At 37.9% G+C, this 25,777-nt stretch overlaps 1 protein-coding gene across 4 annotated transcripts in view; it reads right to left on the bottom strand.

Annotated features, from left to right (window-relative positions):
• Positions 1-1,261: 1,261 nt before the first annotated feature.
• SLAMF6 (SLAM family member 6) overlaps positions 1,262-25,777 on the bottom strand; it is a 38,325-nt gene continuing 13,809 nt past the window's right edge. The window contains exons 3-9 of one of the 4 annotated variants that reach the window (XM_039839951.1): positions 11,263-11,586; positions 8,518-8,781; positions 7,942-8,046; positions 7,559-7,597; positions 6,450-6,529; positions 4,753-4,826; positions 1,262-4,385 (exon numbers count right to left, since the gene is read on the bottom strand). In XM_039839951.1, coding sequence (XP_039695885.1) covers positions 4,358-4,385; positions 4,753-4,826; positions 6,450-6,529; positions 7,559-7,597; positions 7,942-8,046; positions 8,518-8,781; positions 11,263-11,586 — 914 coding nt within the window. In that variant the 3' untranslated portion in view covers positions 1,262-4,357. Of the gene's footprint in view, positions 4,404-4,752; positions 4,827-6,449; positions 6,530-7,558; positions 7,598-7,795; positions 8,047-8,517; positions 8,782-11,262; positions 11,587-25,777 lie in introns of those variants that run through there. The other 3 variants (XM_039839949.1, XM_039839952.1, XR_005648002.1) reach the window with 3 other exon arrangements.

Below are 25,777 nucleotides of genomic sequence, written 5' to 3'. Positions count from 1 at the left end.
GAAAAACGATATGCCAACAGATTGGACAACCTCGAAGAAAACAGATAAATTTCTGAAAACATACAACTTATGAAGGCAAAATCAAGAAGAAATAGAAAACTTGACAGACCTATAACAAATAAGTAGACTTAATCAGTAAAAAAGTCACCTATCAACAAAGAAAAGCCTAGGACCAGATGGCTCCACAGGTGAATTCTACCGAACATTTAAAGAGGAAGTAATAGCAATATTTCTTAAACTATTCCAAAAAAATGTTAGGAAGCACTTCTGAACTGAACTCATCTTATGAGGCCAGCATCACTCTGATACCAAACCAGATAGACTCCACGAAAAAAAGAAAAATAAATGCAAAAATCCTCAACAAAATGTTAGCAAATCAAACTCAACATTACATTAAAAGGATCATATACTATGACTAAGTGAGATTTATCCCTGGAATGCAATGGTGACTCAATATACACAAATCAATCAATATGATACATTATATTAATTGAATTAAGGATAAAAATTATATGATCAAGTTAATAGATGCAGAAAAAACATTTGAGAGAATTCAACACCCTTTAATGATAAAAGCCCTTAATAGATTAGACATAAAAGGAACTTATTTTAACACAATAAAGGCCTTATATGAAAAACTTACAGTGAACGTCATACTCAATGGCAAAAAACTTAAATCTTTTCCTCTTTAGTCAGGAAAAAGACAAAGATGACTGTTCTTGCCACTTCTGTTCACTATAGTACTGGAAGTCTTAGCCAGAGTAATTAGAAAAGAAAAAAAATAAATAAATGTATCCAAATTAGAAAGAAATAAATAAAATTGTCTCTGTTTGCAGATGGCATGATTTTATATGTAGAAATCCCCAAGGATTCCACCAAAAATTATAGAACTAATAAACAAAATCAGTAAAGTTTCAGGATGCAAAATCAATATACAAAAATCAGTTGTATTTCTAATAACAAATGAGCAAACTATCTGAAAAAGAAATATAATAATTATTCCACTTGCAACATCATTAAAAATAACAAAATACTCAGGAATAAATTTAACCAAGAAGGTGAAAGACTTGTACACTGAAAACTACAAAACATTGCTTAATTAAAGAAGACACAAATTAATGAGAAGACATTTGCTGTTAAAGAAATGGAAGAATTACTATTGTTAAAATATTCATACTATCCAAAATGATCTATAGATTCAATGCAGTCTCTATCAATCCTAACAATGTTTTTTATACTGAAAGAAAAATTCATCCTATAATTTATGTGAAATCTCAAGGGACCTTGAATGGCCAAACAATCTTCAAATATAACAAAGTTAAAAGACACATGTCCTGATTTCAAAACTTAATACAAAACTACAGTAATCAAAACAATATGGTACTGGCATATGACAGACTTAGATACCAAATGGAATAGAATAGAGAACCTAGAAATAAACCCTTGACTATATGATAAAATGATCTTTGGCAAGATTGCCAAAAATACACAATGGGGAAAGGATAGTCTCTTCAATATATGGTACTGGGAAAACTGTGTATCCACAGGCAAAAGAATGAAATTTGACCCTTATATCATACACAAAAATCAACTCAAAATGGATTGAAGCCTTAAACATAAAACTTAAAACTATAAAACTTCTAGAAGAAAACATAGGAGAAAAGCTACTCAACACTGATTTTGGCAATGATTTATTGGATTTGACCACAAAGCAAATGTCAAACTAAAAATCTTCCATATAACTAAAGAAAAAAATAACATGAAAGGCAACCCATGGAAGAGGAGAAAATATTTGCAAAACATATATCTGATATAGGATTAATATCCAAAATATATAAGAAATTCCTAAAGCTCAAGAGTAAATAACCAAATAACCCATTTTAATAATAGGCAAAAGATCTGAATAGGCATTTATTCAAAGAAGGCATTTAATTGTCCAGCAAGTATATGCAAAGTGGCTCAACTTCAATAATTAATACGGTCATGTGAGTCAAAACCACAATGAGATATAACCTCACACCTGTTAGGATGGCTATTACAAAAAAAAAAAAGATAACAAGTGTTGGTAAGGATGTGGAGAAAAGGGAACTCTTGTACACTGTTGGTGGGAATATAAATTGATGCAGCTGCTGTGGAAAACAGTAGGGAGCTGCCTCAAAAAAAATGCCCAATAGAACTTTCTTCCAATCTAGCAATCCCATTTCTGAGTATATTTATCCAAAGGAAATAAAATTCATAGATGAACCTGGAAGACATTATACTAAATGAAATAAGACACACACACACACACACACACACACACACACACACACATAAGTACTACAGGATCCTACTTATATGAGGAATCTAAAATAGTTAAACTTATAGAAGCAGAGAGTGAATGGTAGTTACTAGGGGATAGGTGAAGGAAAAATAAAAAGTTTTGGTCAAAAGGTGTAAAATTTTAGTTATGCAAGAGATTCCTAGAGATCTACTGTGCAACATAGCGCTTATAGTTAACAATATTATATTGCATACTTAACATTTTGCTAAGAGGATTGATCTTATGTTAAGTATTCTTATCACATGCACAAAGTTAAAAATTAAAAAAATAATAAAAAGGGTAGAGAAAACTTTGGAGGTGATGGATATATTTATAGTATTGACTATGGGCATGGTTTCATGAATGTATACTTATTTCCAGACTTATCAAGTTGTATGCATTAAATACGTACAGTGCTTGGTATGTCAATCATACCTCAATAAAAATAAAAAAAAAAACAGGTTAAAAAATATCTCAAACTCGCACACACACAAAAAATCAGAGAATTCTTCGCAGAGGAAAAAGTTAAGAATGGAATGTGGAAATTTGAGCAGAGAAAATGTAGGAAATGATGTAAAGGTAGGGCACAGACAACATATCCTTTCTCCTTTTTTTTGCACAGGTTCGTGAGAAAATTCTGTCAGGAAAAGGTAATTTAATAATAATAGTAGCAACAACAAAAATAGCTGACATTTATTGAGCTCTTTTATGTACTAAGCATTATGCTAAATGCTTCAGGTATTACATTATTTAATTCCCTCAAAACTTTATTACATATTTATTTATTAAAAATATTTATTGAACATTTGCTACATGCTAGATATTGTGCTAGGTGCTAAGGATACAGTGATGAATAAAATCACTATGGTCTGCTCCTAGAGAGCCTATAGTATAGTAGGAGAAACATACATTAAACAAATAAAAATAAATATTTATTGACACGTGATAAATGATATGGAAGGTGTGACAGAATAATGAGCAGGGATTCATTCCAGATAGAGTGGTCTGAGAAGGTCTCTTTTAGGTAATATTTGTAAGCTGAGACCTAAAGAATAAGGAGGAACCAGCAAACAAGGGCCTTGAAGCAGATGTGAATAACATAGAGATTTCTTTCCTCTAAAAGAGGAATTGAAAGAAGATCAGAGAGGCGAAATAGAGATAGTGGTGGAGAGTAATGGGGCTGAGACTGAAGATGGGCCAGACCATCTAGGGTCATGGAGACTCAGTTTCATTCTGAGTGCATGGAGAATTCTTGCAGGGTTTTAAGCAGATATGGGAAAGATCTGATTTATATTGAAAATACTACTCTGACTGTCTCGTGGAGAATGGAGTGGAGAGAGATAAAGCAAAAGTTGGGGAGAGTTGTTTGCAGTTTATTGTATTTCATGTTAAAGATGGTGATTGTTGGATATAGGATGGTGGTTGGAAATTTGGAGAGAAGTGGATAGGTCCAAGATATATATTTGTAGGTAGAGTCCAAATGGCCTGGTGATAGAGAAGCTGAAGTCAGGTTTCTGGTGTGAGTAATAGGGCTGATGTATTGTCATCCTCCTTTTTCAGTCTGGGAGTCCAAAGCTCATCGAGCTTAGGTAACAAGTCTTGGGAGATTTGTCTAGTAAATGATGTAGGAGGATTTGAGCATGAATCCATCCATCTCCAGAGACAACGCATGACACCAATACACTGCACTCTCTCAAAATGAGTCACAATTCTGATTCTTCCTAAAAGGAGAGAAGTGGTTGTCTTCTGAGTTAGAGTCTCTTCATCAACCATAATTCCACTTGCTTAGTTACCAAAGAGAAATTTAATATCCAGGCATATTTTCTGAAGCATATTTTGGCCTGGAGCAGATTTTAAGATATTATTTGGATCACAGGCTGCAATGATGTTATTCCTTAAATGTTTGACCTGGATAAGCAAGTTTGAGTCTGAAGAAATGGAAATGATGATCCTAGATTTTCAAATTCTGTTGCCAGGCAGAAACCAAGCTGTTTGCTCCCATGGGATTAGGAGAAGCTGTGCCATTCTTGGATTCCTTTGAGAACTTTTGGCAACCTAGATGACGTTGTCAAGGGCAGTTGCTCTGGAAGAAATGGATTTACTTTAACAAGAAAAAGAGAAAAATGAAGTAAGTTAATAGGGACTAGAGCCTCAGGCCATCCCTCATGGCAACAGAGAAAGTGTGGAGAGCACTAGCAGGCAGATAAGGATATTGATAGCATAAAGCAGGATTGTATTAAAAAACGAGCAGGTTGAAAACTTAGTTATGTGTGATGATCTTAATACAAAATAACTTCTTGGATATGTTTTGATGATGTCCTGAGATTTTCTATATCCTGCTGGTATTTACACATCTATAAAATGGCCCCTTTATTTTTACTTTATTTGCAAAGTCATAGGTCTGAGGAGAGAGGTAAGAATGTAAGAACATGGAGCAATCATGGACTTACCTGTTGGACTGATAAACTGTGGAGTAAATTGTGGAGGAATCATTGTTTTCCACAGATGTTGCGATTTCTTTTCTCTGTAAAAAGTAATCATACCCATTTGGCTCGCACAAACAGCATAGATATATTCATGCATAGATATATTCTCAAGGGAAAGGTAGTGAGACAAAAAAGAGATGATTTCAAAGTCCTTCAGGAGGAAGGCTAGGGAGCAAGTGTTTAGCAAGAGGAGCTGGAGGCCAAACACCACCAGCTCTCAAACCTATAAAAGTTTAGTGGTATTTTCTGAGCCTCAAACAGAAGCATACCCCAGCAAACCAGTGAGCTCAAGTACCAGAGAGACAGAAAGGTGACCGTCTTGGCAGGTGGTATGAAGGAAAGGAAGCATTCCTGTTCTGCATCCAATTCTACTCTCCTTCCTCCATTTTTAAGAACTTATATACCGGATGTTTATTGTATTGTATCTTTTGTCTCAGATATCGACTAGCTATAACTGGAGGCATCGCCTGCTCCATTTCGTCCCTGTGATTCTAACTACTTGGTCATCATGTCATTGAGTTCTTAAGCATGGAGAACTGGCAAAGTAGGAGAAACACCTGGTATTAAGAGTAGCTCTGCTTGGAATACAAAGTATAGTAATAACAGAAGTCCCCCCACACTCAGAGGTTTTGAAATTTAAAATTAATTAAGGAATATATAGGGTATTATTAAGATCTCTGAAATTCTCCAAATACAATTGCAACTAAAGAAAAAGTTAACAAAATTTGCAGGAGATTAGTTTCTTGGTTCATTGATAGTGATTCATCTTGACTTCAAGAGGATATTGAAAAAGCAATAGAATTATCTGAACAAGTAAGAATATCTCTTTGTGTTCCCTCTTTTCAAGGCACCTGCTTTGCAAATACCTGTGAGGGGCTGTTTGAGGAGAGATTTGCTTGGTGATCCAAGACTTCTAGCTTGACTATTGCTTCCATCAGTTGGAGAATGATGAATTCTCTGAGCTCATTTTTCAGAAGACATGGAAACTGGCCTCCCAAGACATATAGTGTTCATTAGAAATGTGCCTCTTACAGATGGTGGGGAATCATTGATACCAGATCAAGTCCACCCTGTTATGCTGCTAGAGGTGAGGGGAGGATTGAGGACTATTCATGCTTTTCAAATTTTTGCCCCTCTTGAGAGACTGCTTCTAAGCTCCCCTATTTTTCCTACATCCTGGGTGAGAAGCCAGGAGGGTTTTCAAATTTTTGCCCCTCTTGAGAGACTGCTTCTAAGCTCCCCTATTTTTCCTACATCCTGGGTGAGAAGCCCCCTGCTACAGAATTGTCCCCTTTGGAAATTCAAACTTAATTGAACTCTGATCCACACAGCAAGCATTTAATGAGTAAATGCATGCTAAGACATAGGAGAAGAGAAAGGAAGACATGATTTTTTGCTTCGAGGTAAATAGTAATTAAGCTGGAGGGACAAGACTTACTAATGTATCAAGTCTTATAAAACAGTGTAAAGCAGGAGATGAGTAAATATTCCACTAGGGTGAGAGCAGTGGGAACTGAAAAGGTCCTACATAGAACTTTGCAGTTCCTGTAGTTTCATTCTCTTCTCTAAATGTGTACATCATTTGGATTGGTCAGATGATTATGGTTACAAGTTTGTGAATAATAATGCCAATGATCAAGTATAAAACTGAAAGGACTCACCGTGTTTGGATGAGTGACCTGAATATACACAGTGTTCCCTGCAGAGGATGGATCATCCTCTGCATTCCTCGGGTTCTCTGCTATAAACACAAAAAGGCATTCAGTGGCAGAAGGACTCTGGGTCTGCTCTCCTGGGACCTTGCCTACCTCAGGGGACTCTCTGGCCCCAAACATGCAGTTGAGGCATTACCCTTCCTTAAAGTTCATTCATTTTTGACCATCTTTGGAATTCTGGGCTGAACCAGAATCTTCTCAGTCATGTGAGCTACTTCTGACCTCATCTTTTGGAGGGACGTGATCTTGATGTACCCTAAAGTGTCAGAGTCTCACTCTGAATTCACGTGTAAGCCAGGAAGCTCCTAGGACCAAATAGTACCGCAAACACAAGAGCTAGGGAACCTCACTGGTGAACATAATGAAACCAATTATTTTATATACATATTATTAAACTTTTCAGAAGTCCTTAAGGTGGGTTTGATTGTATCAGGGATGAGGAAATGTAAGCTCATAAAATTCAATTGACTTGTCACAAAATTACCCAGGAAGTGATCGAATTGGAACTTGAATGCGTCTTTTGACTCCAAACCTCATGCCTTGTCCTCTACACATGATGTCATATATCTCTCACTCTTGAAAGGAGACTCAGTGACAATCTGAGTCCAGAGTGCATTGCAGTCTCTATATCACACTTTTTTTTCTTTTGATTCTGTCTACTAAATGCCTAAACTCTGGATTAATAGAATGCTGGGATCAGGCAGTTTATCTTTGGGCCTTTGATGCTCTAATCCTATCCTTGCCCTGGACTTGCTGAGTGATAATGGACAGGCTATGAGCCCTTTCACTGGCACTTGGTTTCTCCATCAGCAGGGTGGGGATGACCCTAATCCCACTCCAAGAAATCGGGTCAGTGACTGGTTCATATGCTTGTAAGGGACCCTGTAGGTCTCACAGGGGACAGACATAGACAGTTACAGCTTCTTTCCTTGCACTATCTATCTGGTCCATCTGAGTAATAACATTTTGACTGCATCCTCTCTCATTATCTAGTCCCATCTGTTCAGCTCTTCCCATTTGTTTTATGACTGAGAGTTAAGAGTCTGGAAGCTCACCAAGATTAAGGGTTTGCCGAGCAGAGAAACATGAAGAACCTGAAAAATAAAATCCGGGAAATTGAAACATGTGACTGTAGTGAGGAGAGGTCTTTTACCCTAGACCTGCATAGTTATCTCTCTAGAGGATGTGGTGGGAGGGCATCAGAAAGGGAAGGGTAGGTAGGTTCTGAAGCTGGGTTCTACATTTCTCAGAAAGACACCTTCCTTAAGAGATTAGCAGGCATGTGGTCATACCCTAGGTGTTGTTCCAGTGGACTAGCTGAACCAGGGTTTTCATCCTCCCTCCCTTTATTACCTGTCTTTCATGAGACAGATAAAGGAAGCACCAGATTCTAAGTCCATGAAACCTTGGAGAAGAGACAAGTAGGAAGAAAGGAAACCTGCTATTTTTCTCTTCCAAAAAAATAAGCACACGAGAAAAGCCAATAAAAACGCTGTTGTTGTAAACCATATAGCAAGGTATTGATTTTTCTCATGAAAAACACCTGAAAAGAAAACAAAAAAGAAATTACACTTAAGACACATTAAGTAAGCCAACAGTGTTTTTCTCAGAGCCTCCACTTAAGCTCTTCCAGGCCAACTTTTGGAGGTAGGTGGGTTCATCATTCCCCAGAATCTCTGGGGCTTTGGGCAGGATTTTGAAAGTGGGAGTCCCATGTGGCAGCCAGGGCAGGGCAGAGCCTGATAGAGCCAGGGAAGGACATGATTCTGCCTTCCCAAGGACTTTGCCCTTGGGCTCTGAGTGTGTTGGAAGAAGGGTTGGGGGAAGAGAAAGTGGGGAAAGGTGAGACCTCTGGGGGTAGTGGGAAGCATAGAGCACCAGAGGGTGTCTGTCCTCTCCCAGCATCTGTAGCTACCTCCCAGTGGACTACTGTTTTGGGAATCATGTAGGTCATGAGGACATGCCATGACCCACAGCTGCTCAAGTCTCTCAGAGAGCCCTCAGACAGACTTACTTTTGCAGAGACTTTGGACAGAGAAGGAGAAGGATAAATTGCTGACAGGATTCTCAGCTATGCAGGTGTAGGTCTGTTCACTGGAGTTCTTGGAGTCCCAAGAGATAGTGAGGTTTGCTTCCTGTAGAAGTATGTTTTCTGAGACCTGCCACCTGAATGAGATGTGGTCATTTGGATTCTCTACAGAGCAGGCCAGGTGGATCTCACAGGTTCCATTCTCAAAGATTTGTGTGTGATTGGAAACTTGTAAGTTCCTCAGTCGTTCTGTGTGCAGAGAAAAGGCCCAGATAAAGGATAAATGGCTTGGCTAAGCCCTCTGTGAAAAATATCCTTTCCCTCAATGATTCTGTATTCCACTTGATACTCTGCTGTATGTTATGGTCAGTATACTCTGTAAAAAACTCTGCTTGTGTTACCTAATTGATGGGATCAAGGTCTAGAATGATCAAATGATAAGGGACATCAGTATGAGACAGGGTGGTCAGTGTGAGAAATGAGAAGGGAAAGACTGAAGTTGCCACCAAGTAGTTGGTGATTTGGGGTTGTTCACTTTACTTTTCTGGGCTTCAGTTTATTCCTGGGATTCTTTCTAGCCTTTGTTTGGTACCCATTGTGTAAAGATAATTTGGAGACTAAGCTGAGGGCCAGCCCTACCTTAGCCAGGTCAGAAACCAGAACCGGGCACAAAAGCCCTGTTTCTTCCATCATCAAAATTCCCTAACTGTTGTGGAAGATGGAAGCTTAACCTTCTTTGAGAGCCACATTTCCCACAAATTTGTGGGAATCCTGGTCCTCATTGTATCTGATGCTGGCTCCAATGCTGACAAATAGACTGATGCAGAATGTCAGCAAGACAGAGACATGTTGAAAACCGAAAAACTGGGGAAAGAAGAAGTGAAGAAACTGAGAGAGCAAGTAAGTAATTCCAGGGAGCAAAGACGTGTAATATATTCAGGCATTTGAGAAAACATATACTGCAAAAATTTATGATGCAGAGATCAGAAAATATTGGCTAGTAAGATGTCAGTAGTTATGAATCAACAGGGACATGGGAACAGTACAGAGAAGGTCACTGACCTAGACTTGGCCTGAGGGTTGAAGTAAAGATAACCCAATAAAGAACAGAATGTTTCCAACTGTCTAATTAGAAGAGACATTATAAGTGTCTTTATAAGAGAAAAGCAGATAGTCAAGATAGACAGAAGAGGAGAAAACACGGGGAAGAAGAGGCGGTGTAATCATGGAGGTAGAGATTGATATTGTATGGCCACAGGCCAAGGAACATCAAGAAATACCAACAGCAACCAGAAACTGGAAGAGGCAAAGAAGAGATTGTCCTCTATGGCCTCCAGACGAAAAGTAGCCTTGCCCATGCCTTGATTTTGGACTTCTGGCTCCCAGAACTGTGAGAAAATAAAATTTCTGTTGTCTTAAGCCACCAAATTCATAGTATTTTATTTTGACAGCTTCAGGAAGCCAATACACTGCCCCAGGGTGATTTTTATCCCCTTTGTTTGAATCTCTGTTCAGAAATTTTCCAGACATCCTCTCTTTCCTGACATTTACCTGTTATGTGTCCTATTCTTTTAGGGACATGACTTTGACTAATCTAGCATGGTAAACCTACCAAATACTCAGGGGATAATGAGTATTTGCCATTTGTCAAAGGAAATCAGCTTTCACTGACCAGAAATTCAACCTCAGTGGGATAACATGTTTCCTGCAGTTTTGACTGCATGAGCAAGCACTACAGTTTTTCTCAAGTTGCTCTAGAAATAGATCGAAAGCATATCAGTGTCTTTGAAATACAGAAAATTAAATGATTTGTCTAAAAATGAGTCAGAGAGCAAAAGGGTAGCATGTAACCTACTTGAGGTTTTAACAGTATTTTTTTTTTGGATATCATATCTTAACCCAAAGGACTCTGAGTGAATTTTAGACACTATGGGTTCTCTAGTAAATAAGATTTACAGAATCTCAGTGGCCTATAAATTTGCCAATTTAATGCTTGAATCTCCTATACAACATTCTTGCCATTCATGGCCTCTCTGAACATCACTGATTGCCAGAAGGATTTTTTTTTTGATATTGGCTCATAAGCAGTGTTATTATAGTTTCCATAACTTTATGTTGAGGACCTGAGCTATCTGGGGAAAATACTGGCTGATTAATTAAACAACCCTAATAGAAAAGACATTTTTCTTTTCTAGCTTATACTTATAGAATATTTTCTAGGTAGACCACTGTTCTGTACTCTGAGCATTTGTGTAAAGGGAGGTATCACATCAGCTAGTTATGTGGGAAGCTCTCCCGCTCACTATCTCTGATTGTAGAGGGATTGCTATGACTGACACTGTGCCTCAGGGGTAAGGATTACTCTTCATGGAGATTTTGTGAGGATTACAAGACAGATACATGTAACGTGCATGGTAACAAAATCAGATAGTTCACTTCCATTACTTCTACTACATTTCTAGTTGAAAGGTACCATTTTATAGTGTGAAGGTGAATGATTTTGGGGTTGGAGTTACAAGACTTAGGTTCTATTCTCAGCTCTGTAATTAACTGGTCATGTGATATCACTGAGTTGCTTTACCACTGGACTTCAGACTGGCTCCAAATGCCATATTCTCTACCACTAGGCTATAGAGCATACCTGTAGTCACACAGAATTGAAATACGTAATGTTTTTGTCAATATCAAATACGTAATGTTTTTGTCAATAAATCCCAAACTTTGACTCACCAAAGATCCTTACAGAGTAATCAAAAATCAATGAGGAGTCGATTGTAGTTATCTGGGCACGGTAAAGTCCTTCATCTGCCATCATCAACTCGTTGATCTGCAAGAAGTAGGACTGGGTGATTTTCAGTCGATGTTTCCGTTTTGGGTCAGTCACCTGGATTAGTTTTTTCTTTGGCTGTAGGAAGGTGATAGATGTTCCATTAAAAAGCCAGATGATAAACTCGATCTCCTCTCCTGCAGAAATCTTCAAGGGAAGAGTTACTGACTCCCCCAGCACCCCTTTCACCTTCAATGGGGTTTCTTCAGTTTGTGAAACTGTGTACCCTGTAAACACAAAAGGGAAACTGTTATAACTCCCCTTGCCCTGTACTCCTCCCTGCATCCTTTCCCTGAAACTCTGCTGGTCTGTTAGAGCTCTCTGATACTGAAGCCTGGAGATATGATGAAGAGAGAAAAGGTTAGAAAAAGTGTTGAAATAGACAATAGAAAGGCTCCCCCCACAACAAAATGTCTGGTACTCTTGGCTAATGAACAGTTAACCCAGATCATCCTGGCCCAGTCTACCCTCCCACACTAGCTGGTTACCTTGGGTCATGGCCACACTATCTGATCCCAGCCTCTGAGTTCTCTGGGCATGAGGTGGAGGGGGACAGGGAACTACATCAATTCCCTGCCACAAACTCCAAAAAACACAAGCATTTGCTGATAATGTATAATTAAAGCTCAGCATTTACTGATTACTTACTATGCATCTAACATAGTGAGCTTGTGAGATTTAGAAGACTAATAGTTAGAATCTACAGTTCTTACACATTATTTCATTTGATGCTGATAATTCTGTGAGGTAAGTAGGATAGATATTATTATCTCCATTTATAGATAAAAGAACTGAGGCATAGAGAAATTAATTTTCCAATGGTTACACAACTAAAGAATAAGAGACGGGATTCAAACCCAACTACTTTGACACCAATTACTTTGTACTCTTTTCATGATACCGGAAGATATCTTTTCTCAGAAAGATTATAGGCTAATAATTGAGGAAATAAACATAAAAGTAACAAGTATTTCAAAGGAACATATATAATGGCTATACTTGTGAGCCTGTCTCAGAGCCATTAATGTTTGAGCAAAAGAGGTGAAATAGTCACAGTGATTCTCAAAGGAGATGCTTCCTTAGCATTCTTTGCCTAATACTTAGCACTCAATACACCATTTTATTGTCCTCTGTTCATTTGTTTGTCTAACTGACCATGTTTATATTACTTTTGTATCTCAGTGCCGTGCCTCACACAAAGTAGTATCTGGAAATGTGATTCAATGAATAAATAACTGTAACCATGACCTCAACCTTCTTGAGATCTAATTCTCAGAAGAGGTTCTGAGAAGGGAGGGAAACATCACAAGGAAAATATTGAGCAAAAAAAAAAAAAAATCCGGATACAAGTAGAATACAATGGTATGGTTCCATTTATTTAAAGTTAAAAAACAGGCAATACACATCTATGCTGTTAGAAGTTGGGATAGTGGTTACCTTTGAGGAGGAGGGAGGATGGCAAGTAGGAGAGAACTTAAAGGAGAATTCTGGGGTGCTAGTAATGTTCTATTTCTTGACTTGTGTCTGTATACACAGATTTATTCATTTTATGATAATTCATTGAGCCGATACTTAGGATTTATACAGTTTTCTTTTTGTGTTAAATTTCAGTAAAAGAGGCTAAACAACAAAAACCAAACCAAAACAAAATAATTACAATGGTGTATAAGTTTAGTCGTTTTTCTCTCTTCTACTTAGTTTCCTATAACTCTCCTCTGTGTTCACTTTGCTCAAACTACATTGGCCTGGCTATTCCTAGAGATGGCCAGGTCTTGTATACCTATAATTCCCTCTACCTGGAATGTAGTTCTTCCAGGTGTCCATTTTGCTCACTCTTTCATCTCCATAAGATCTTTAATGCAAATATTTCCTCTCAGAGAGGCCTACTGTGCCCACTCTTTTCTCACCACCAACCCTTGCCCTTGTATACTCAACTGCCTTTGAATTTATATTTCTCCATAATATTTACTATCTAGCATATTTTGTAATTAGCATATTTGGTTTTTAAAAATTATTTTCCCCTTCCATTAGAATGTAAGCTCCATGAAAGCAAGAATTTTTGTCTGTCTTGTTCATTATTGTAAACACCTGTGACAGTGCTTGGCACATAGTAGGCATCCAATGCATATTTGTTGAGTGAATGAACACATCTTTATCTCTGCTCTTGTAGGTTCTCTGTCTGGGATATTAAAGACCAATTCCTCTTTGTAAGGAGTCTGGACATATCCTGTGTCCCAAGGACTCCCTAAGAACTGTTTCTCCCTCACCTAACATTTTCCTTTAAGGTTCCTTTTTTTTTTTTAATAGATTGCAATTATTCATTTAATAAGTCATTCTAGTATTTGCTCAATTCTCTGCCAATTTAATGATGGAATTCAGATTATATTTATTAGATTACTTTTATGTACAAGTTTCTGGCAACACAAAAATAAATAAGACATGTTGGTCCTCTGGGCTCAACATAAGGTAGAGGAGCCTGACTGATAGATAGCAGTTATGGTGCCATAAGTTAAGAATTAACCTAGGCTAGAGATTGCCTCTACTTGCCCTTGTACCACTAATTGCATCTTATGCACTCAGGATCAAGTACTTCTTTCTCTTTGTTATAATTACGAGATTGTTTTCCTCTTTTCCCCCTAATCTTAAGGATAGAAATTATGCTTATTATCTCCGTATTCATAGCACATAACATAATTTTTAGTTCAATAAATGTTGAAATGATAGAGGTGGGAGCACAAATAGTGAGAATGATGATTGGAGAGAGTTGGGGGTTGTCAGGGAACACTTCACAGAGGAGATTACGTTACAGCAGGGTTTTGAATAAAAACAAGAAGTTTGTCATTGCTTGATTATTTCTGCTTCTTTCCACAATGCTCTGCTCTTTCTTTGCTCTGTTGTTCCTTTGCCTGAAACTCTCTTTCCCATCTTTTCTAAGAAGTGAGCTCCAATTGATCCTTCAAGGAATAGCTCAAATATCTCTTTGCCTCTGCTTATATTCGTGGGGGGTTTGCACTGGTACAGGGGGAGGAGAAAGGAGTTCGTAGTGGGAGAAGAGAAGAAGATAGTAGAGGAGGAGAAGGAGATGGACAAATATTTCTCGCAGTTCTAAGGGGGAAAAAAGACTTGAACCACTATGCTTGGGGAAGGTGAAGGTGAGAAGTTGCTGAAAATGTTCAAAAGCTCTTCTGTAAGACTTTGGACAAAAGGATAACTGCTTTGGAGCACAGGTGATGTGTTGTGGTCAAGAGGACACTAGGAGGACCTTTACTGTGCTGGAATCAGCACTGGTGCTTTGGGAATGTCCTGAACATCCTTGTCATGGATATTGATGTTTTCAGAGTAGGGCATTGAGGTATCCTCTAAGCAACTCTGCTGGCAGTAGATATGGAGGACTAGTACCAGAAGAGGAGATTAAGAATTGGGAGGATATTTTATAACTGTAACTGGAGGCTGCTTAGGCAGCCCATGGGAAGCATCTTTTTGGGTGTCCTTACAAGTCGCTGGGGGACCACATGGAGCATGGGGGTGATACTGAGGTCTCGCCCATTTTCTGATAAGAATGTTGAGTCAGCAGACATTTGGGGTACATTTATTGACATATTTCATTTATTGGATGATGTGTTTCTGGAAACATAAGTAGTCTTAGTCAGTTCTTTATGTCCTCAGAACCTGGCCCAGGGAACTCAGTAAATGCTAAGCAAATTGAAATTAGAATATGTAGTATCTTAAATGATTACTGAATAATTATTTTGGAAGATATTAAGACACATGGAGTATTTTTGAGAAATGGGAAGGTATAAAGAAAGCAGTGTTTTAGGATGGAGAGGAAAAATGTAGGACTGAGTCGATTCTGAGAAAAGAGAGAAAAGTGAGAGAAACTTTGGGAGTTCTAACCTAGGGGACTGGCTTAGACTTGCCTATAAGAAAGAGGGGTATAGTGAGCTGTTTCAGTTCAGCATGAAATAAATTCAGAAGGAGGGATGGGGCTGATTTCTTAAGAGATTTAATAGAGAAAAGAAGAGAAACAGGGTAGGGTCTTGAGAAAGACAAGTGAAAATGAAAGTACAACATACTAAAACTTAAAGGATGCAATGAAAATGGTGCTCAGAGGGAAATTTATAGCTATAAGTGCCTACATTAAAAAGGAAAAAAAAACCCCTCAAATCAATAACCTAACTTTATACCCCAAGGACCTAGAAAAAGAAGAACAAAATAATCCCAAAGCAGAATACTGGGAAGATGGCAGACTAGGTAAAAGCAAGGTTCGCCTCCACCCAGGTCTGCAATGCAATTACAACCAAATTATAAAATAATCAGGAGAATCACCTGAAGTCCAGCTGATGGTAACACATAAGTCTGATAATATAAAGGAGACACACTGAAGCCGGTAAGAGGGGCAAAGTCACAACTCAGGCTGGACCTGCATCCGCAAGTGGTGGATCACTAGGAGGGAGAGTGAAGCTGCAGAGGCTCCCCTGAAGGAGAAGGGGGTCCTGGCCTTATTCGGCCAGGGTCCCAGCCCGGGGATGAGGAGATTCCAATAACCCTGACTGTAAAAACCTGAGGGGATTCTGGCCATCTGAGAGAGACAGGAGACTGAAACTCGAGACTCCCTTATGAAGGGCCCACGCACAAACTTTCTGACATGCAGACACACCCAGGACACCAGTGGTGGGTCAGAGGCTCAGTGAGATTCATACTGCATTACCTGACACCGGAATGAGAGCTGGAAGGGCAGCCACCATTGGGCCTTAGTCTGGCCCCTCGACCTGGCAATCTACAGACCAGCTAGCTTCCCTGGGCAGACCCCTCTCACAGGGCCATTATGAAGCTGCTGGCCTGAAATCAGCCTGCCTCACTCAACCTGCAGATTGTCTGGGGATTTTGTTTCTGGATGGCTGCCATGCCCTGCGTGGATTCAGGACTAAGCATTTGCAGTTGGTGGCCAGCGCTGTGACCGGGCACTTCCGAGAGTTTCGAGCAGATCACTGCTGCCAACATGAACTTAGGCAGATATCAGTGATCTGTGGGCAAGTCCCAGATAGCAGCTGGTCTTGCTGTGTTCTGGGACTTCAGCGGGAACTGAAGTTGCAGCAAGACTGAGGATATATTGATCTGATTGCCACTGTCTCCCTGAGAACCCACTCCACCCTACCCACAAATTGCCCTTGCTGGCCCATTGATAGTGAACCGCCACCACCCTCTCTTCCCAATCCACACAGGCAACAAACTTTGGTTAGCACAGGGCGGGCACTACTTGGAATTCAGTTGCAGGCAGACCTCTATAGCCAGCAAGAGTTGCAATACTGCATCCAGGGAGTGCAGGGGTCTGTGAGACCACCCCAGACGGCAGGTGGTCTCACTGTAATCTGTGACTAGAGCAGGAACTCCGGGCACAGAAGTTGCAGCAAAACTGAGGATGTATTGGCCTGACAGACCTTGTCTCCCTGAGATCCCATTTCACCCAAGCCACAAAGTGCCTGCAGCTCATTGACAGACAGCCTCTCCTGCCCTACTTGGCTCTGGGGTTGATAGCACAGTGAGCAAATTTAAGGAAAAACAGCTGTGGGCAGACCACTGCTGCCTGTATGAGCTGCAATGTCCCTCGAGAAGATCGCAGGGGTCTATATTTGCCTGAAGGCCCTTGTCTCCCTGAGCTCCTGCCCCATCCAATAAACAAAGAATCTGCCACACTTTGATAGGTAGCTGCCCCTGGCCTACCTGGGGTGGTGCATTCAGGCCCAAGGTGGGCAGCAGCTGACCTTGCTACAATTGGAAACTTGTACAGGGAACCGCAGAGACAACAGTGGCATGTAAACTGACACGCAGTGGCAGGGGAAATTTACTCAACAGACACAGGAGACTGCCCGGATCCCTGCACTACCCAACACACATATTGCCCAGAGGCTTTCCCAGTTTCAGAGACTTACGGGCAACTGACAGGCACTGTCAGACCTAGTCCCACTGCTAAACTGCACTAGATCAGAGACCGGGGATAACCGGACCGCTGCCTACAGCATTGTCTCTTCCACTTACCTACAGATCCAGCATAGGCAACAACCATATGCGGATCACTTTGTAGTTCCCACCAGGTAGCCCTGAGCAATCAAAAGCAGTGGGTGACCAAGGCCTACTGGGGATACCCTCCCAAGGGGCAACGAAACCAACGCATCTGGAGGCTGGCATCAGACCACAACAGAGCAACTCCTGACTATTCCTATTACTGATATACACAAAGGGTGGTTGCAACAAGTACACAAGCCTACTAGGGCAAATCCCACTCAGTGGGGTCAGTCCCTACACAATAACTCTTACCCTTTGGGTGAAGCCAGTTCCCTCAATTAGTCAGACTAAGTGTTAATTACGTCCACTGATGTACTAACAATAATAAAGGCTTGATGACAACAGATCACACACAACCCACACAAAGATCACGTCCAGAGCTCTTGGCATAGGGGATCAGAGAGAGTGTGCCACTGGGACACACAGGACACCTTCTATATTAGGCCATTTGGCCAAGGCTGAGAGACAAAACAAATATTCCTGACACATAGAAACAAACACAGAGAGGCTAATAAAATGAGAAAAGAAAGAAAGATGTCACAAATGAAACAACAGGAGAAAACTCTAGAAAATAAGCTAAATGAAATGGAGGCAAGCAACCTACCAGAGACAGAGTTCAAAATAATGGGGTAAAAAAGAAAATAGAAATAACAAATACAAATAATAAAAGGGTAGTAACTATGTACCTATCAGTAATCACTTTAAATGTAAATAGATTAAATGCTCCAATCAAAAAATATAGGGTAGCCAAATGGATAAGAAAACTAGACCATGCACATGCTCTCTACAAGAGACCCACTTCAGATCAAACAACACTCATGGACTGAAAGTATGGAAAAAAATATTTTACACAAATGGAAATGAAAAAAAGCCGGGGTAGCAGTACTTATATCAGATAAAATAGACTTTAAAACAAAGGCTATAATAAGAGACAAAAAGAGCATTACATAATGATAAAGGGATCAATAAATCAAGAGGACATAACCCTAGTAAACATATATGCATCCCATATAGGAGCACCTACATACATAAAGCAATTATTGACTGACATAAAAGGAGAGATCAATAGTAATACATTCATAGTAGGAGACTTTAACACCCCATTGACACCAATGGACAGGACTTCCAGGCAAAGAATCAACAAGGAAACAGAGGGCTTAAAAGACACACTAGAACAGATGGATTTAATAGATATTTTCAGAGCATTTTACCCCAAAGCAGCAAAATATACATTCTTCTCAAGTGCACATGGAACATTTTCTAGAATAGACCACATGTTAGGAAACAAAACAAGTCTCAATAAATTTAAGAAGATTGAAATCATATCAGCCATCTTCTCTGATCACAATAGTATGAAACTAGAAATCAACAATAAGAAAAAAACTAGAAAATATACAAACACATGGAGACTAAATAACATATTACTAAACAATGAAAGGGTTATTAATGAGATCAAGGAAAAAAAATCAAAAGATACCTAGAGACAAAAGAAAATGAAAACACGACTCAAAATCTATGGGATACAGAGAAAGCAGTCCTAAGAGGGAAATACATAGCAATATAGGCTTACCTCAAGAAAGAAGAAAAAGCTCAAATAAACAATCTAATCTTACACTTAAAAGAACTAGAAAAAGAACAGCAAACAAAGCCCAAAGTGAATAGAAGGAAGGAAATCATAAAGATCAGAGTAGAAATAAATGAAATATAGTCTAGAAAAACAATACAAAAATTAATAAAATCAAGAGCTGATTCTTTGCAAGGATGAACAAAATGGGCAGACCCTTAGCCAGACTCATCAAGGAAAAAATGACTCAAATAAATAAAATCAGAAATGAAAGAGGAGAAATAACTATGGACTCCACAGAATTACAATGGATCACAAGAAAATATTACAAACAATTATATGCCAACAAATTGGACAATCTGGAAGAACTGAATACATTCCTAGAAATATACAATCTCCCACGACTGAGTCAAGAAGAAACAGAAAATCTGAACCAACTGATTACCATCAATGAAATAGAATCAGTAATCAAAAACCTCCCCACAACAAAAGTCCTGGCCCAGATGGCTTCATAGGTGAATTTTACCAAACATTCAAAGAAGAATTATCACTTATTCTTATCAAACTATCCTGAAAAATTCAAGAAGAAGGAAGGCTCTCTAACTCTTTGTATGAGTCCACCATTACCTTGATTCCAAAACCTGGCAAAGACATCACAAAAAAAAAGAAAACTATAGGCCAATATCTCTTACGAACATTGATGCAAAAATCCTCAATAAAATATTAGCAAACCAAATTCAGCAATACATTAAAAATATCATACACCATGACCAAGTTGGATTTATTCCTGGGATGCAAAGTTGGTACAATATCCGCAAATCAATTAACATGATACACCACATTAACAAATCGAAAGAAAAAACCATACGATCATATCAATAGATACAGAAAATGCATTCGACAAAATCTAGTATCCATTTATGATAAAAATGCTCAGCAAAGTGGGAATAGAGGAAATATATCTCAACATAATAATGGCCATATATGACAAACCTACGGCTAACATCATACTCAATGGGGAAAGGCTAAAAGCATTTTCCTTAAGATCAGGAACAAGACAAGGATGCCCACTTTCACCACTCCTCTTCAACATTGTACCGGAAGTCTTAGCCACAGCAATAAGACCAGAAAGAGAAATAAAAGGCATCCAAATTGGAAAGGAAGAAATAAAACTCTCATTATTTGCTAATGACATGATACTGTATATAGAGAACCCTAATAATTCCACCAAAAAACTATTAGAACTGATCAATGAATTCAGTAAAGTAGTAGGTTACCAAATAAATATTCAGAAGTCAGTGGCATTTTTATACACCAATGATGAACTTTCAGAAAGAGAAATTAAGAAAACAATCCTATTTACAATTGAATTGAAAACTATAAAATACCTGGGAATCAAATAAACCTGGAGGTAAAAGACCTGTTTTCAGAAAATTATAAGTCATTGAAAAAAGAAAATGAAGAAGATACAAATAAATGGAAGTATATACCATACTCATGGGTAGAAAAAGCAACATCATTTTATTATTATTTATTATTATTATTATTATTATTATTATTATTATTATTATTATGAATGCCTACAGCACCTGGTCTTCCTAGGCAGTCTCTCATCCAAGTACTAACCAGGCCCAAAACCTGTTTAGCTTCCGAGATCAGACATCGGGCTTGTTCAGAGTGGCATGGCCATAGACCATGGACCATGGCTCCACTGGGGTGCGAACCCAGGACTTTTTGCATGTAAAGCAGACATGCTAACCGCTACACTATGGAACCATGTCCAAGAATCAACATCATTAAAAAGGCCATACTACCCAAAGCAATCTATAGACTCAATACAATCCCTATCAGAATACCAATGGCATTTTTCAGAGAGCTAGAATGAATAATCCTAAAATTTATATGGAGCCATAAAAGACCCTGAATAGCCATGGCAATCTTGAGAAAGAAGAACAAATTTGGAGATATCACACTATCTGATATATCAAACTATACTACAAAGCTACAGTAATCAAAACAGCATGGTACTGGCATAAAAAGCAGATACACTGATCAATGGAACAGAATAGAGAGCCCAGAAATAAGTCCACACCTATACACTCACTTAATATATGACATAGAAAGCAAGAATATACAATGGGGTAAAGACAGTCTCTTCAATAACTGGTGTTGGGAAATTTGGACAGGTACATGCAAAAAAACCACACACACACACACACACAAAAACCTGGACCGCCTTCTTACACTGTGTACAAAAATAGACTCAAAATGGATTAAAGACTTAATTGTAAGACCCCCAAACCACAAAACTTCTAGAAGAAAACATAGGCAGTAAACTCTCTAATATTACAAACAGTAATTTCTTTTTGAATCTATCTCCTTGGGTAATGGAAACAAAAGAAAATATAAACAAATGGGACTATATCAAACCAAAAAGATTTTGTACAGCAAAGGAAACCATCAACAAAACAAAAAGACAACCGACTCTTTGGGAGAAGATATTCGCTAATGATACATCTGATAAGAAGTTAATATCCAAAATATATAAAGAACTTATACAACTCAACAACAAAAAAACAAACAATCCAATTAAAAAATGGGCAGAAGACCTGAACAGATACCTCTCCAAAGAGGAAATACGGATGGTCAATAGACATATGAAAAGATGCTCAAGGTCACTAACCATCAGAGAAATGCAAATTAAAACCAAAATGAGATATCGCCTCACGCTTGTCAGAATGGCTATCATCAATAAATCCAAAAACAACAAGTGTTGTTGAGGATGCAGAGAAAAGGGAACACTCATACATTGTTGGTGGGATTGCAAATTGGTACAGCCACTGTGGAAAACATTCTGGAGGTTTCTCAAAAAATTAAAAATGGATATACTTTTTGATTTAGCAATTGCATTTTTGGGTATTTATCCAAAGAAAACCAAAACAATAATTCGTAAAGATCTATGCACTCCAATATTCTTGGCAGTGCAATTTACAATAGCCAAGATATGGAAGCAACCTAAATGCCCATCAACAGACGATCAGACAAAAACGTTATGGTTCATTTTTACAATGAAATAGTACTCAACCATTAAAAAAAATGAAATCCTACCATTTGCAATGACATGGATGGACTTAGAGGTTATTATGCTGAGTAAAATAAGTCAGACGCAGGAAGATAATTACCATATGATTTCACTTATATGCAGAATCTAAGGAATAAAAGGAACAAATTAATCAAAAACAGACTCACAAATATAGTGTACGATTTGGTGATGAACAAAGGGGATGGGGGTAAGGGGGCTGGGAGAATGAGGCAAAGGGTCAAAGAAGTACAAATTAGTAGTTGATAGATGATTACGGGGATGGGGAGCACAACATAGGAATGCAGTTAGCATTAATATATTGGCTAGGTGGAAAACCAGAGGAAAGAAGGAGCAATTAGGGTATTATTTTATAAACTATGTACTGTATACTTGAAACTAATTAAAAAAAAAGAGAGAGAGAGAAATCTCATTCTGTTGAAGCCTATAGTAAAATCTTACATCATACATAAGTATCTCTTTCTATATCTTCTACCAAATGAGAGCAATCTCTTTGAGTTCAGTTTTAATCTAGAAATTGTTCTCATCTCCAATAAACATAATGACTATATAAAAAAATTTCCAAAGCCCAGAAGGAAAGAAATACCAAAGATTAAGCAGAAATAAGCAAAACATAAAAATCAACAAAATCAAAATTTGGTCCTTTGAAAAAATTTACAATACTGACACACATTTAGCTAGATTAATTAAGAAAAAATATAGAGAAGATTCTTCAAGTTACTGAAATTAAAAATGAAAGAATGGACTTTATAGAAATAAAAAGGGATTATAAGAGAATGGTATGAATAACTATATAGCAACAAATTAGATAACTGAGATAAAAATAGACAAATTCCTAGACACAAATTACCAAGACTGACTTAGGAATACATAGAAAATCTGAGAGGACCTATAACAAACAAAGAGATTAAATTAGTAATCAAAAACCTACTGGCAAAGAAAAGCTCAGGACCAGATGCCTCACTGGTAAATTCTACCAGTTATTTAAGGAACAATTAAAATCAATCCTTCTTAAACTCTTTCCAAAAATAGAAGCGGTAGGACTTTGCAGAACCATGGCAGAGTGAGAGATGTCCCCAGATATCTCCCCTTGAAACAAAAAAACACCCAAACTGCACACTAGCACGACTGAGCATGCAATCTGTGCATAAGAGTTACTACAGTAGAATACACTTCCATTAATGCCCAGGTGGAGAAATAGTTCATTAAACACCATGAACAACCAAGGTGACATGGCATATCAGGAAGAAAGAGAAAAATCTCTAGAAAATAAGCTTATGGACATAGACATATGCAACTTAAATGACAGAGAATTCAGGATGGTACTTCTGAAAAAACTCAGTGAGTTCTGAAACGAGTCATATCAAGAATTTTAGGAATTGAAAAAACAACTAGATGAGCAGAGCAAGGAGATTGAAACCCTCAAAAAGAACGGGAAAAAAGAACAGAATAAATCTTCTGGAGATGAAAAACACACTGCAAGAGTTGAAAAATGAAATAGCAAACTTGGAAAATAGGGTCGACCAAATGAAGAAAAAGATTAGTGATATCAAAGACAGAAATCAGAAATAAATCAGAAGGAAGAAGAGAGAAACCGAAGAGTAAAAAATAATGAAAGAGAAATTCAAGAACTAGCTGATACCATCAGGAGAAGAAACATAAGAACAATGAGCATTATCGAAGGCAAGGAAAAAGAGCAGGGATTAGAAAGCATTTTCAGACATACTGGATGACAATTTCCCAAATCTAAGGAATGAGCTGGAGCTTGGAATTCAAGAAATCAACAGAACACCTGATTATCTCAACCCAAAAAGGCTTTCACCAAGACACATTGTATTGAAGTTATCAATGACAAAGATAGAATTCTCAAGGCAGACAGGGAGAAAAAAACGGTAACATATAAAGGTAAACCCATTAGATTAGCATTGGACTTCTCAGCACAAACCTTACAAGCTAGAAAGGAATGGAATCAAATATTTAAACTATTAAGTGAAAAAAACTACCAGCCTAGAACAATGTATCCAGCTAAGTTCTCCTTTAGATATGAAGGAGAAATTAAGATCTTTCTAGATATACAAAAATTGAGGGAATTCTCCACTACAAGGCTGCACTATAGGAAATACTGAAAGGGGTCAACTCACGTAAAACAAAATAACAAAACGAAACAAAAAAATACATGATTAGGAGTAAAGTGACTATCAAGTAAATAGAAGCAGAGGAGTGCAATCCTTACTAAGAGCAGGGCATTATAAGCTTAAATAATAAGAAGTGAATTGCTATAACAAGATAGTAATGAACATTCAGCATACATAGGGACAAATTGAGATAAGAATGATTGAAAAGGAGGGGATTCAAAGATCCAAATATGCAAAGGGAAATGGAGATAGGCATGTGTAGGAGAGAATGAACGACTGTATATGAATATATATACAGAAGATTATATATATATATATATATATATATAAATCTATCCTTTACATATTCATAATGGTAACCACATAACAAAGATTTAGAACTGAAGTATATAACATAAAACAAGAAGAACCAGAGGCAAAACCGACAAAAGCCAAAAACAAAAAAAACAAGGACAGGGAAGCAATGGAAACATTAAGCTACCAGAAAGCAAAAGATAAAATAGCTATAAGAAGACCTCATATTTCAATAATCACTCTAAATATAAATGGACTGCACTCACCAATAAAAAGGCACAGAGTTGAAGAATGAATCAAAAACAAAACCCAACCATATCTCAGCTCCAAAGACAAATATAGTCTCAAAGTGAAAGGGTGGAAAATGATATTTCAAGCAAATGGCATTCAGAGAAAAGTAGGTGTAGCAAAACTAATATCAGATGAAATAGACTTCAAAATAAAAAAGGAAAAAGAAAGATTCAGAGGGACACTTCATAATAGTCAAAGGAATCATGCATCAAGAAGACATAATACTTTTTAATATCTATGCTCCTAATCAGGGAGCCCTGAAATATGTGAAGCAATAACTAACAGAACTAATGGGAGAAACAGACCAAAACACTATTATAGTAGGGGACCTAAATACCCCACTGCCAGATATGGACAGATCATTCAAACAGAAAATCAATAAGGAAATAACTTCCTTAAATGACACTTTAGTCCAGCTGGACATAATCGACATTTATGGAGCTTTCCATTCCCAAACAGCTGCTTATACATTCTTCTCTATGCACATGGAACATTCTCAAGAATCGACCACAGACTGGGACACAGAGGTAGCCTCAACAAATATTCGAGGGTTGAAATCATACCTACCATGTTCTCTGATCATAATGCTCTGAAACTAGAGCTCAATTGCAGAAATAAATCAGGAAGAACCACAAATACATGGAGCTTAAACAACATGCTACAGAAGAATAACTGGGTCAGAGAAGAAATAAAAAGGAAGATCAAGAGATACATAGAAACAAATGATAATGATAGCACAACATATCAAAACTTTTGGGACATGGCAAAAGCGGTCATTAGAGGAAAGTTCGTATCATTACAGGCCTATCTCCAAAAACAAAAATGAGCCCAAGTAAACAACCTAATGCACCGTCTTAAAAAACTAGAAAAGGAAGAACAAATGAAGCCTGAAGTCAGCAGAAGGAAAGAAATCATCAAAATTAGAGCAGAAATAAATGAAATTAAAAACAAACAAACAAAAAACAATACAA

The sequence above is a fragment of the Pteropus medius genome, unplaced genomic scaffold (assembly GCF_902729225.1).
Source record: "Pteropus medius unplaced genomic scaffold, Ma_sr-lr_union100, whole genome shotgun sequence".
Taxonomy (NCBI): domain Eukaryota; kingdom Metazoa; phylum Chordata; class Mammalia; order Chiroptera; family Pteropodidae; genus Pteropus; species Pteropus medius.
The sequence above is the reverse complement of the archived record's forward strand: the minus strand, read 5'-3'. Positions and strand labels throughout refer to the sequence as shown.